Genomic DNA, 12,769 nt, shown 5'->3' with positions numbered 1-12,769 from the left:
ACCCTTGGATATCTGTAGCATCCAGGAAGATCTTACTCAGTCCCAGAATCTCCATAAATTGATCTCATGGCTACAACATCCAACCACTTTTTTTTGTATTTTTGTCCTCCCCACCCCACCCGATTTGTGTTACATCTTGCTCAATAAAGAACTCTGAAGAAGCTAGTCATAATTTTGTGACCTTTTTGGTTGGCCTTCCTAAAGGTATTACCTTTCCAGCATTATCACCTGCTCACTGCTGCAGCTCTGAGGGCCCTTCAATTGGCCTCTCAGACTGTGCCTTTAAGAGTTAAGAGCTTTACTGAAAGTCCCCTCATTTCTGGTTGGGCTCATATATTTTTTTCTTTTTTTAAGAGCCTGGCAAGCAGAAATTTGGCAGAAGGTTGCTTTTCCAAGCATGCAGATGGGATAGCTTCAGCTGCTGAGTTCTTGAGCCTGTCACACAGTTGAGTTTTGAGGCACAGCAAAATGTAAGAAAAAAGAACTTGATAAGCTCGTGTTAAAGGGACGGTTTCAGTGCCTTGCAATTTGCATTTCATTTATTTCGTTTTGAGAAATACAACCCTCCAGATCTCTCTGTCTGGCAGGATATAAAAGGAAGGAAGTAAATAAATAAATACAACACCCTTCCATGGCATCACTTTAGTCCTTGATACTGAGTATTCACAGCATGATAATCAAGAGGTGCATGGGTGGTAAAATTTCTCTCCACTTCAACATCTTTAAAAAGATTTACACATGCCAAATTGGATCCCAATTTGAAGGCATGTCAAATTACAGAAACTCATTGCAATATAAGTTGCACCTCAGGGCCAGACCATGTGCAAGGATCTTACCAGGGCTGCTGTCATTCAAAGAAGATACCACTGGGACTCACTGTGTCAAATGAACCCGGGCTCTGTTATAGCTCTCCTGAACCAACCACAAGTCGTAAACCATAAGCAAAACTTGGTTGCAGTCTGTTTTTGATTACAATCTAAGGAAAGCCATGGGTTAAGTTCAGCACAGCATCAGAATAATATTGGGGTGGTGGAGGTGGTAAGCAGCCACTATTTCCTGTCCCAGAGTCTGCATACTTGCATGCTAAGCCATGGTTTAGCTTAGTGTGCAAGCCAGGCAAGTCTATATGGCAGTCAAAACCCAATCAAAGTGCTTATGTTCACAAATGAAAAGGTTTGCTTCCTACCCAAGCTTTCAAGGAGGAAAAACTTCTATGCATTTTTGTTTCAGCTTCGATACAGGTAACATATTTATTGGAAAAAATTTCTCCACCAACAATGGTGAAATCATGCCAAAAAATTACAAAACATCATGGTAAGTTGCTTTATAAAAATAAACAGAAGGATTTTGCCACACTGATTTGTCCCCTTCTCCCTGTCAGTTTTGCATTTTCGTCCTTACAGCAGGATGTTGCGAGTTCTATTTCTCTTTGTAATATATAGTATTAGAAAATTGCATTCCATTCAGAAAAATGGTTCTGCTATCAGATAGCCAAGAGCCTTGAAGCAGCTCTTCCCCCAAGTTCTTCCTAAAATAAATATAGAAAATAGCCTCTAATGAAAAGGTTTGGTCAGTTTAAAAGAAAAGGGAAAAAAGGTCTCTTTTCCTCCATTTTGGGAAATAGAACAACATATCGGTTCTTTTTAAATAGTGCTCAAGGCTTTGGTGGATTCAGCTACTGAAAATAATAGTAGTTTTTTATAAAAAATCTCATGATGATCCACTGAGTTCTTGTTTTGTCAGTAGCCAAAGAAAACATGGGTTCCTGCTTGAATCAGTCACCAAATGCCAGGCACAAGCAATCTTCATTAGTAACGATCATCATAATTCCATGAAGCAGCCAGTAGAAGGTAATCTTTGGCAACTGTGGTCAAACAGACGGTGTCTTTGGTAGGTGACCCTGCTGTATAATTTGTGGCCGCTTGACTCTGGGCTTCCGTCTCTTTGGCCTGCTCTTAGCTTTGATCTGCACCACAAAGAAGGCCAGGACCACCATAGCACCGAGTAACGCAAAGACGGGTATTGTCCCTCCCACATCCTGGTTGTACCGTCCAGGCATTATTCCTGTATGGGAAAGGGAGGAGATTAATGTAAGCAAGCTGAAGATGCATTAAGCCATGGGCAAACAAGAGTTGTAGAAACTGCCACACAACTACTGGGTTGCCAGTCTTACTCAGAGTAGACTCACTGAAATTAATAGTCATGGCCAACTTAGGCCCATAAATTTCAAATGGGTCTACTCTGAGTAGGACTGGGTTGGATACAACTCACTGATTTCAACCAGGGATCACTTCTATGCAATTATAATAAGCTGATCATCAAAAGCATAGGCCTCCCTAAAGTTTCCCTTGTGGGGGAGACTACCATTTGAAAACCAATTTTAGAATATGAAACACAGAACCTACTATGTGCCCTCCTCTATTGATTTTACCTGGCTGTGAACTATCCTAGAACTATGAACTCTTCCTTGCCTGTATGGAGAGTGGTACGCATCTGGCTGCACCCACCAATAGCATGTGGCCCCTTGGAGGCTGCCCATGAGAAAATGTGGCCCCTTGGGCTAAAATGGTTTCCCACCCCTGCTCCGGGGTGTTCTTTGAGTTCACATGGGGGTGTCCATCAGGGCTAGGCATCAGTGTGCATAAACAGGGTACGTGCCATAGAGCATTCCCCAAGAGGAATTTCAATGGCAGACATACAGGGGCTCATTATCAGACTACATAGAAAGTGGCTACAATGAAAGCTAGGAAATATGAAAACTACTTTTCCAAAATATCAAAAGCCAGAAATTTCACAAGCTATGCCTGTGAACACTGTGGGCAGGTGTGCTAGCCCTAATTATGGCCAAAAACAAACAAACTAAAGAGGCATAAATTAGCTGTAATTTTGATAACTAAAAGTTGGATCAAGATGATTCCAGGTGTCTCTGTATTTCTTCTGCATAGGTGGGTATGCTTCTATCTCATTTAGGGTGGTGTGATGCACTGTGGGCAACAGGTGTCCCACCATTCTGGCACCTACCCCCTGGAATATCCCAGGCTCCACTTTCTCCAGGTGACAAAGGCCTTACTTGGGGTCGGTTCTGACGGAAACTTGGTAAAGCCACTTTGTCCAGGTCGATTGACAGTAACTTCTGATGTTTCCATAGGTTGCTGGAAAAAATGAAAGCATCCAGAACTATTTGTACACTGAACTACTAGTCAATCAAGATTGCTAGAAAACATTTTGAATATCTGAACATTTCAGTGGGTCTACTCTATGTACGTCTTAGGTGGGATACAACTAGGATTGTAAACTAGGTCAGACAGCGACTCAGCCTTGTTTGGCCAGAGCTGGGCAGTGGCACATGGAAACTGCAGAGACTAGCCGCAGTGGACAGAAGGGGTCCTTACATCTATAGGTCAGAAGGGGTCAGGTGATACTCCCCAAATCTTATGAAAACCCCTGGCCTGTCTTGATGGTCTGAGCAACTGGGAAGTCAGTGCATGCTGGGTACACACATTTGCTTCAACTGCAAGGTCTGGCATTCCATGTTGTTTCACTTCTAGTTGGTGGGCCTTAAATATTAAAGATGGCATTTTCATCTCCACAATTAGGAGAGCTAGAAACTACTTTTTGGGAGGTTTCTTGCGAATCTGGTGTGTGAATTCAGCTAACTGCTGGTTCTATGGGGTTTTTTGGTATGTTTTTAATTCCGTTTTAACAGTATCATTCATATGCCTGGAAAGTTAATCAGGCAAAATACTGTGTTGATTGAGTGCCATATTTATTACATTCAAAACTGGAAACTGGAAACTAAAGGTGGATTTAGCAAAATCAGAAATTGCAACCTGGGAGCCGTTTCGTTCAGAGGCTGTGGCTTCGCCCAAGACAAATGAGGACATGCTGGGAGTGAGCGGGGCTTAGGGTCACGCAGGTGAGCCTCGAGCACCTTCGAATATCGATGAAGATGGTTACCTGAAATCACACAGCGAAACAGTTATACCAGAAGATAATTCCCTGCCTGCTGCCCATGCTGTTTTCTAAGCATGAGGAACACATCTTGCCATTCCTGGTGTACACACGCCCTCCACAGTAGGTGGAGGCATGGAGCAAGCGTTCTGGTTGGAGGGCAGATACATTTGCCTCATGCTTCCCATGGAAGGAGTCAACCTGAAGTGGGGGCCAGATATTGGGAGACTGTCCAAGAGTCTGCATTTCCCCTCCCCTCCTCCCACCACATTTGCATTTGACCCCTGCCCGTTATGAACCCTGCCAAACAGACTGAGGCAGGTAAGAGCAGTAAACTAACCTGGACCTTGTGTTCATCATCTGAGGTCCTTTCTCTGTGTGCCTTCTCTGAGGGAGATCCAGAAGCTGGCAACATGAGAATGGGCCTTTTCAGTGGTAGATCTCCCACTTATGGAATGGTCTCCTTGGGGAGACCTGCCTGGGTCCACTGCTGGCTACATTTAGGCACCAGGCCAGGCAACAACTTTTTCTCCCCAGCCAGATTATTGGCCTTTAACTTAAGAGATTTTTAGACACTACAGCCTCTTAGTGTGTGGAATGCTAGACTGCTTTCTATGTATATTAGTGTTTTTAGCTTATGTTTTAGCTTTATAGTGGTTTTGATTTTTGTATTACAGTGGTACCTCGGGTTACAGACGCCTCAGGTTACAGACTCCGCTAACCCAGAAATAGTACCTTGGGTTAAGAACTTTGCTTCAGGTGAGAACTTTGCTTCGCATGGCGGCAGTGGGAGGCCCCATTAGCTAAAGTGATACCTCAGGTTAAGAACAGTTTCAGGTTAAGAATGGACCTCCGGAACGAATTAAGTTCTTAACCCGAGGTACCACTGTACACTACACTGCAAGTCGCTTTGAATTTGCATTTTGTTTTTGTTTTTAAAAAGCAACTAATAAGTCCGAAGAATAGTAGCAATGGGATCATCCACCCCACTCCCAGGCCAAATACTACCACAGCTCATCTGTAGCAGCACAAATGAAATGAAAATCACCTTCCATTCGCTCTGGAAGAGCATAGCCCATGCCTGTTGGAGGTCGTTGTCTGTTTTCTGAATGGCTGAGGCTTGGTGGCATAACTCCATAAGATGTGTATTGAAGAAGAGAATCAAGAAGCCAAAAGCAATCTGGAATTTAAGAATAAAAATAAAAAAGTGAGTGTTCTGATAGTTCCCTCTAGCCAAACAAACCAACTCCACACATTAACTACACTGATTGACTCTTTTAAATCCACGGCTGCCACCTGTTTTCCCTTGACACAGCATTGCTGCTGTTTTTCCGTGCTATGCTCCTGAAGCTCAGCCCAATTCTTTTGCTGGGACTAAGAATGGAATGGGGAATGCTCTGAGCCTGGGTTTCAACTCCCATCAGTCCCAGGCAGCGTGGCCAACCGTCAGAGATGACACAGCTTTAAACCATGTCTCTAATCTGCTCAGCACTCCCATTTCTATAATGCAGGCTCCTTCAGAGGTGGAACAATAGCATCACCATGGTTTGTTAGTCCAAAATGCAAATGCATTTCAAACCTTATTTTCTGATTCTGGTGTTGCCTATCACAAACAATGGTTTAATGTGATGGTTCAGACACTAAAGGGAAGTTAAGCTTCCATCACGATGGCTTAGTGAGCTGTCGGGATGAAGCCTCAACGCCTGTCTTCTATGCCTTCACGACATCAACCCTGTGAAAGGAGAAGTCTTATCCATGGCTACCGAGTGAATTATAAAATGTTTGCTCTCTTTCATGTGAATTGACATGGTGCAATAAAGTCAATCTAAGCTGTCAGAAAGAAGGCTTTCATTTACAAGAGCAATGTTTATTAATGCAGCAGAACAGGGCTGCCCAGAGGGGCATCATAATTGTTTTCAGCCTTTAAATTGGGAATAGGTTATTTTGAGGCACATGTCTTTTAGGCATGAACAAAAACTACTGTGCTGGGGAAATTTTAACTCGCCAAATTTTCAGACCTTGGAAATCTAGTTTAGCCTTCACAGACCATTTTAGAACAGTTCAAAAAACACTGTCTGACAATTCCCACCCAGGATAGCTGTTTGGTGGGAATGGGAGTTAATCTGCATAATCCTGATGTAACTGAAATGCTCACCTTTGATTTTTTTTAATTAAAAAAAACAGAGGTCAGACACGTTTTTAGGATTTACAAATCATATATGCGAGGAATTTTAAACACAGCTAAGCTCACTGATGTCACAGCAGGAGGTACTGCTTTCAATTTGCAACATGAAAGCCCGTCTGATACTGTATTTAAAGCTATCCTCTTTGACTGATACAAAGAACTCAGCGCTGAATTTAACAGCATCCTCTGGGTGCTGACCTGGTGTTTGTTTCCAAGCCCAATTGAAGGCACTCACACTGGTGTTCAAAGCCCTCCATGACTTAGGCCCCAAATGGCCGAAAGACCGCCCTGTTCCCTACAGACCTTCCCAGGTGTTAAGATCAGTAGTGTCTCGTGGGGTGGTAACATGGGAGAGGGCTTTCTCTGTCACAGTGGTGGAATTCCCTCCCAACAGAGGGGCAACTTGTGCCATCGTTATTCAGCTTTCATCGTATGCTAAAGACATAGCTCTTCCCAGGCCTTTGATCTATTTTACTTTTTTGTACTGATACTTTGTTTTAAACTGCATTGTTTCTGCTGCTGTAGTGTATTTAGGGACCTTATGATGAAGGATGAGTAAGAAATCTAACGATTAATTATAGGGATCAAAATCCCTAAATTCCCTATATTTGGTATGAAAGCTAAAACACAGGAATTGCAAATTGAAGGCATCAAATGAAAGATGGACAGCAAATAATTTCCAACCATAGTCATACATGGAGTAGACCCAATGGAAACAATAGGTCTACTCTGAGTATGGCAAGCCTTCAATATCATCCAGAAATGTAAAGAGATTGAAAACACAGTAGAAGGAATAGTTCTGAGGGTTCTATTAGATCTTCTGGTCCTATGAATTTCCCACCCCCACATCTTTGCATTCAATGAGTTTCTTTTTCAAGTCCGAGTGAAGTTATTCTGTCTGGAAGCTGGAGCGGGAGAAGAAATCAGCAAGTGGTAGGAAACCGCTAGAGACAAGGTTTACTCTTTAAGTCTTAAAAAATTTGCTTGTAAATTTACTATGCAAATTTGCTATTCAAAAGTAACAGCACTCCATGACCAATCCCAAGGAATCTTGCAATTATTAACTCTGAATCACCTCAAATCAGATCATCTCTTTTCAATAAATCTTTTTCCCTAGCTTGTAAGATTGAGATTCTTTTCTGTCTTCTTCTCTGTCTCTCACTCATGAACAATTCTTCCACTAAAGCTGCATTCCTGTGCCCAATTACTGGGATTAAACCTAATTGCCCCTTGCTTCTGAGTAGACATACATAGGATTTTGCAATAAGAGACCTGCCACTAGCGAAGGTGGGATTTCAACTTGTTCTACTGCAGATATGAAGTCATTTTACCATATGGTTGGCTGTCCGCTGTGCATTGGCATTGTGACAACAGACTTTAACTTACACGAGTAATGGGATGTTTTCTTAGCAAACATAACACACCTTTCTGCCTGTGGCTATCATCCAAGCAATTTGAATCACCGTACAAAACGATCCTGCCTCCACCTTCTGAAGGAACTTGGAAAAGGCCCAAAATGGGTACATTTTCTATTATTGCCGTTTCCTGCTTTAAAACTTCAAGACCTAAAGGAAAGGGTGGAAAGGAAAATCGTCAAATGGCAACATCCCAATGATCTTGAATAACTTGGGTAGTAAAAAAGCACTGGCTCTCAAACAAAAGATTTAAGACACATTACATTTCTACAGGATGGGGTATGGGTGGGTGGGTGGGTGGGTGTGTAAACAATCCTATGTGTAAACAATCCTTAATCCTATGTATCTTCATCTATATAATGCTGCACCTCTAGACTTTAAATGATTTCCTATGGCTTCCAAAGGACAGAAGAGTTGTAACTCTCATGCACATTTATTTAAATGGATTTACAATGGAAATTGGTGCTGGAAGAGACTCTTGAGAGTCCCATGGATTGCAAGAAGATCAAGCCTATCCATTCTGAAGGAAATCAGCCCTGACTGCTCACTGGAAGGACAGATCCTGAAGCTGAGGCTCCAATACTTTGGCCACCTCATGAGAAGAGAAGACTCCCTGGAAAAGACCCTGATGTTGGGAAAGATTGAGGGCACAAGGAGAAGGGGACGACAGAGGATGAGATGGTTGGACAGTGTTCTCGAAGCTACCAGCATGAGTTTGACCAAACTGCGGGAGACGGTGGAAGACAGGAGTGCCTGGCGTGCTCTGGTCCATGGGGTCACGAATAGTCAGACACGACTAAATGACTAAACAATAACAACAATGGAAATGTGGAGTGTTGGGGAATGCCCATTGCTCAGTGGTAGAGCATCTGCTTTGAATGCAGAAGGTCCCATGTTTAATCCTCACAGGCCCCTCCAGATAGGCTTAGGAAAGACTCCCTGTCTGAAACTCTCAAGAGCTTTGTAAAATGGTTAAACATGATCTAAACAGGTTACAACAGGACTGAAAAGCCAAATACAATACCACCAAATTGCCATCATTCTTCATTTTGCTTCCGTGAAAGATAAGGGCAAATAATGAGCAGGAAGCAATGGCTATACAAGAAGGCAAATGTACTTTTCATTATAATTCTAACTTTCTGGTTTATCAACAGTCATAGTTAATGGTTCAGCATAAAAGGAAAGATTAGGAGACTAATTTGGGGGAACCATTTTTAAAAAACCAAAAAGCGACTTCCATTGTCCTTTCTCTGTTATCAAAAGAATTGTAGCAGAGTCCTTGTTTCAAAGCTGCACGTGAAGAGAGCCACACGTGTGTGTTGGGAGCAGAGGTCAAAAGTGATTAACGGAATAAATAGCAGCTCTTTTTCTTGCTCATGAGAAACTGCAAGTTGCTTTTTAAACTCCAGTGATTTTACAAAGCAGTGCTCCTGATGCAGGGCTGGAGGCAGGAAAAAGCCTATAATGCCCAAGGGCTAAGTGCTGTGGCCCTCTAGATGTTGCCAGACCCCAACTCTCATCAGCCCCAGCCAGCATAGCCAACAGCCAAGGATGATGGAAGCTGTAGTCCAACAGCATCTGAAGAGCCACACGCTAGCCTCTCATGCAAACCTATACCCATGAGCAAACCTATACCCATCAGCTCTGCTCTCAGATTTTGGAGCTCTTTGGGCAGGGGAGTGTTCCTGGGATGGGGTGGTTCTTTAGGGCAGGAGATCCACATCTGGAAACCCACCTGATTCAAGATTGCAAACAACTTTACCCAAAGTTATTTGGAAGCCACTTAGACCGTCAAAGTGGTGAGTCATGATGTGGCTATAAGCCGTTCCAATGCAACCGTTTTGGACACTTTGGGACACTTTGGATGAACAAAGATCAGCATGGAAGGTGACTCTTCACTTTTATTTTACTTGAAAAACTAAGCGAAAAGTTAACCGCCGTCATGCCCAAAAGAGCTGCTGGAAGTTAAATTATACAATGAACCATAATTCCGTGTCTACCTAGGAGGAATATGAAATGAAATGCAGCTCTGTACCTTGATCCTTAAAGGTCTGTGCAATCACAATGCCATCTTCTGGAAACTTTGCAATACTACATCCAGAGGCGTAGTTCACTGCAAATAATAAAAAAGGGAGCAATTCACCAATCTATCTTATAACTAGAACCTTGCAGCCATAGTTTGACTGGTGGATTCAAATCAGCCACCCAACCCAGCCACACTACCCTTTTCATAGCTTTTGGGCCTATGCTGAGAAAGCTCTTGTGCCTTCCTTATACACGTGCATATAGGATTGAAGCCTAAAAGGTGCAAAAGAAGATCTGTTACTAGCCACAGCTTTTCCCATTACAGGGCTGCAGTAACAATAGACTGAACCAGGTGCAATTCTCCCTTCAATATATATCTTAAAAGACACAGGTATCCTTTCAAGATCCCAATCTGGCAAAACGTCCCACAGACTCCACCCCCTTGTCTGTCCCACTGCTATTATTAGTTACTGCTCTTGTTCTTGTTATTATATATATTACCCACTCTTCACAAGAAGGTCCCAGGGTGGGTTACAGAAATAAAAATGCTGCATTAAAATAGCCTAAAACAAATTACAATCACAACTAGGGTGGGTCATTCATATAAATGAGTCTCTCTCTGTGTGGATATAGATACAGATATCTCGAGTGTTGAAGGCCAGGGTAAAGAGGTGCATACACTGAACACTGTACAATTAAGATGTCAAATGCACCTCTGTGGGAATGGAATCCCACAACTTAAGGGCTGGCACAAACAATGCACTATCCCAGGCCACCACCCACAATAGCTTCTGAGTGGTGGAGCTATCAAGGTGGCCCCCTCTGCAAAGATCCTGTCCATCAGTCCTGTGGTAAGGGAAAAGAGAGCCTGCTTGGGTCAAACTACACAGGGCCAATGGACACCATCAACCCCATGAGGAGGAGAGTGAGGCAAGCAAGCAGAGATATCAGGGCCTGTCCCAGTTACACTGTCCTCTACCTACCCTACCCTCCCCATCCTGCTGCCCGTATGTGAACCTTACTTTCTGTATGATTTACTTTAGTATTTTAAAATTGTGTCTTGGTGGACTGGTGGCATATAAATGCAATAAATAAATAAGACACCCAGTTGACTTACTTTCATGACTTGCCATGGTAAAATCTCCTTCATACAGCCCGTCACTAAAGGCCATGCCCCACACCGAAAGAAGATCATTCAGAGCTGGAATATTAGCTCCCCCAGTATCAGGCATCCACCACTGCCTACAAATGCATCACCACAAGGCAAGTTATCACAACCCAGAAAACACTGTCATTTCTTTGGTGGGTAAATTTGAACTGCCACGATCCACACCTAATGTCCATGCTGACACAGTAATCACTAAAGACAACAGGATTCATATTTGGAGAAGCCTCAGATATGCAGAGGCTTTACAATATTCCATGTGCATCTGCCAATGACTAAGTTTGCCTAGGCCTCTTTAAAAAAAAGAAAAAGAGCTGAAGTTTATTATTATTGATTAAACTTCTATACAGTCATACCTCGGGTTGAACCCCCACCAGTTTATGAACAAAACAATATTTCATAAATTCGTTTAATTAGCCAAAGACCTGGGGAAACAGGAATGTTTTTGCCTGGCACCTAAAGACATGTAACTAAGGCACCAGGTGAGTCTCCCTGGGGAGAGCATTCCACAAACAGGGAGCCATCACAGAAAACGCCCATTCTTGTGTTGCCACCCTCCAGACCTATCGCAAAGAAGGGACACAAAGAAGGGCCTTAAATGATGATTACAGGGTCCAGGTTGCTTCATGTGGAGCCACTTAAATATTCAGATTGATTTAAGTTTTTCATTTTTCTACTAACATTTTAAAGCTTCCCTACAAGTGACAAACTACATCACCCAACAACTATTTGATTTTGAAATCCTCTGACTGACCATCTAGAAAATTCTGAAATAAAAAACTGACCTCTAGGTGAGCTGTATAAAGGACAATATGGGATACAGAAGGCAATGGCTTCAATCTGGCCAGTTCCTGAAAATCCATACCTTGTGTTTTCATCGTAAAACTTGACTTTCCTCATCACTGAGGTGTTGTACCAGTCACTGAATATTATGAGTGACAGTCCATTGTCAACATCCCTCCTCAGCTTAGTGATTTCTTCTGGAAAATACTCTTCCTCACTGTCCACCATCAATAAGGTCCCTGCAGGAAAAGGGGAACAACAATTCAGAATGACAAAAACCTGCCCAACATCACTTTGCCCCTTGCTTGCTCCCAGACCTTTTTATGAAGGGAGATAGAACAATGCATGGCCCAACTTTTTGCCTCAGAGAGCAGATATCCAGTGATTCACATCCTGTTGTAATACCAGGTTCTCCCTTTGACTAAAGACAGTCACATTTATCCTCCTTTCTTGGCTTCTGTGCCCCTTTTCAAGCAGCTTTGGCCAGGCCTCCCTCCTCTCCTCTCACTCCCAAGTCTCATATGGTGATTTTCCTCTGGCTTAAGGAAACCAGCAACCTCCATTTGGCTCCTCTCCTGTTTTGGCCTTACATCTTTTTTTGGCCATCCCATCCTCAATTTGAGAGCTTGGGCAAGCTCTCCTCCCCAAAACTGCTTTGATATATAAACAGCAAGCTCACAATTACTTACCATACTGACTGGCATCGAAACAAGTGAAAGGTGAACCGAGAACTTCAACGAAATACCCCATACTTCTCAGATGTTGGTACATATCCCTGAAGTTTGTGTGGATGTGGTCACCGTTCCTAAATAAACCAAGTGAAGTATGTAACCTGATTTTCTTGTCATATTACTTTCTAAGGATTTGGTATCTTAAAACAATATATGTGCACAGTTTATGGACAAAGCCTATCACTTGTGGTTCAGGACCAATGGCAGATAAAAAGGAATATAATTTGAAATACTGTGTGCATATAATAAACTAAAAAAAAATATTTCACAAGGTATGAAGAAGAGGGGGGCTGTTTTACCCTGAAGGCCACATTTCCTTCCAAGCGCCTGCAGTGGACAGGGCAAAAGAAAAAACTACATTTGTACAGTAGGCTGGTTTCCATACATAACCCTCTGTATTCTTCATCATAAAAACAAGAGGCATTTACCAGAGTTTAAGGAAACATTCAGCAGGCAAAAACATTTGGGTTGCAAAGCCAAGTCAGTGAGATATATGGCTTGGGGGGTTGTGCAA

The 12,769-nt window shown here is 42.7% G+C and overlaps 1 protein-coding gene across 1 annotated transcript in view; it reads right to left on the bottom strand.

Annotated features, from left to right (window-relative positions):
* Positions 1-1,231: 1,231 nt before the first annotated feature.
* The window catches only part of MBTPS1 (membrane bound transcription factor peptidase, site 1), a 30,234-nt gene continuing 18,696 nt past the window's right edge, over positions 1,232-12,769 (bottom strand). Inside the window, exons 15-23 of the mRNA XM_053399496.1 lie at positions 12,214-12,329; positions 11,607-11,763; positions 10,694-10,818; positions 9,587-9,664; positions 7,561-7,701; positions 5,000-5,131; positions 3,831-3,957; positions 3,022-3,152; positions 1,232-2,064 (exon numbers count right to left, since the gene is read on the bottom strand). Coding sequence (XP_053255471.1) covers positions 1,871-2,064; positions 3,022-3,152; positions 3,831-3,957; positions 5,000-5,131; positions 7,561-7,701; positions 9,587-9,664; positions 10,694-10,818; positions 11,607-11,763; positions 12,214-12,329 — 1,201 coding nt within the window. The 3' untranslated portion in view covers positions 1,232-1,870. The remainder of the gene's footprint in view (positions 2,065-3,021; positions 3,153-3,830; positions 3,958-4,999; positions 5,132-7,560; positions 7,702-9,586; positions 9,665-10,693; positions 10,819-11,606; positions 11,764-12,213; positions 12,330-12,769) is intronic.

The sequence above is a fragment of the Podarcis raffonei genome, chromosome 8 (genome assembly GCF_027172205.1).
Source record: "Podarcis raffonei isolate rPodRaf1 chromosome 8, rPodRaf1.pri, whole genome shotgun sequence".
Lineage (NCBI taxonomy): Eukaryota > Metazoa > Chordata > Lepidosauria > Squamata > Lacertidae > Podarcis > Podarcis raffonei.
The sequence above is the reverse complement of the archived record's forward strand: the minus strand, read 5'-3'. Positions and strand labels throughout refer to the sequence as shown.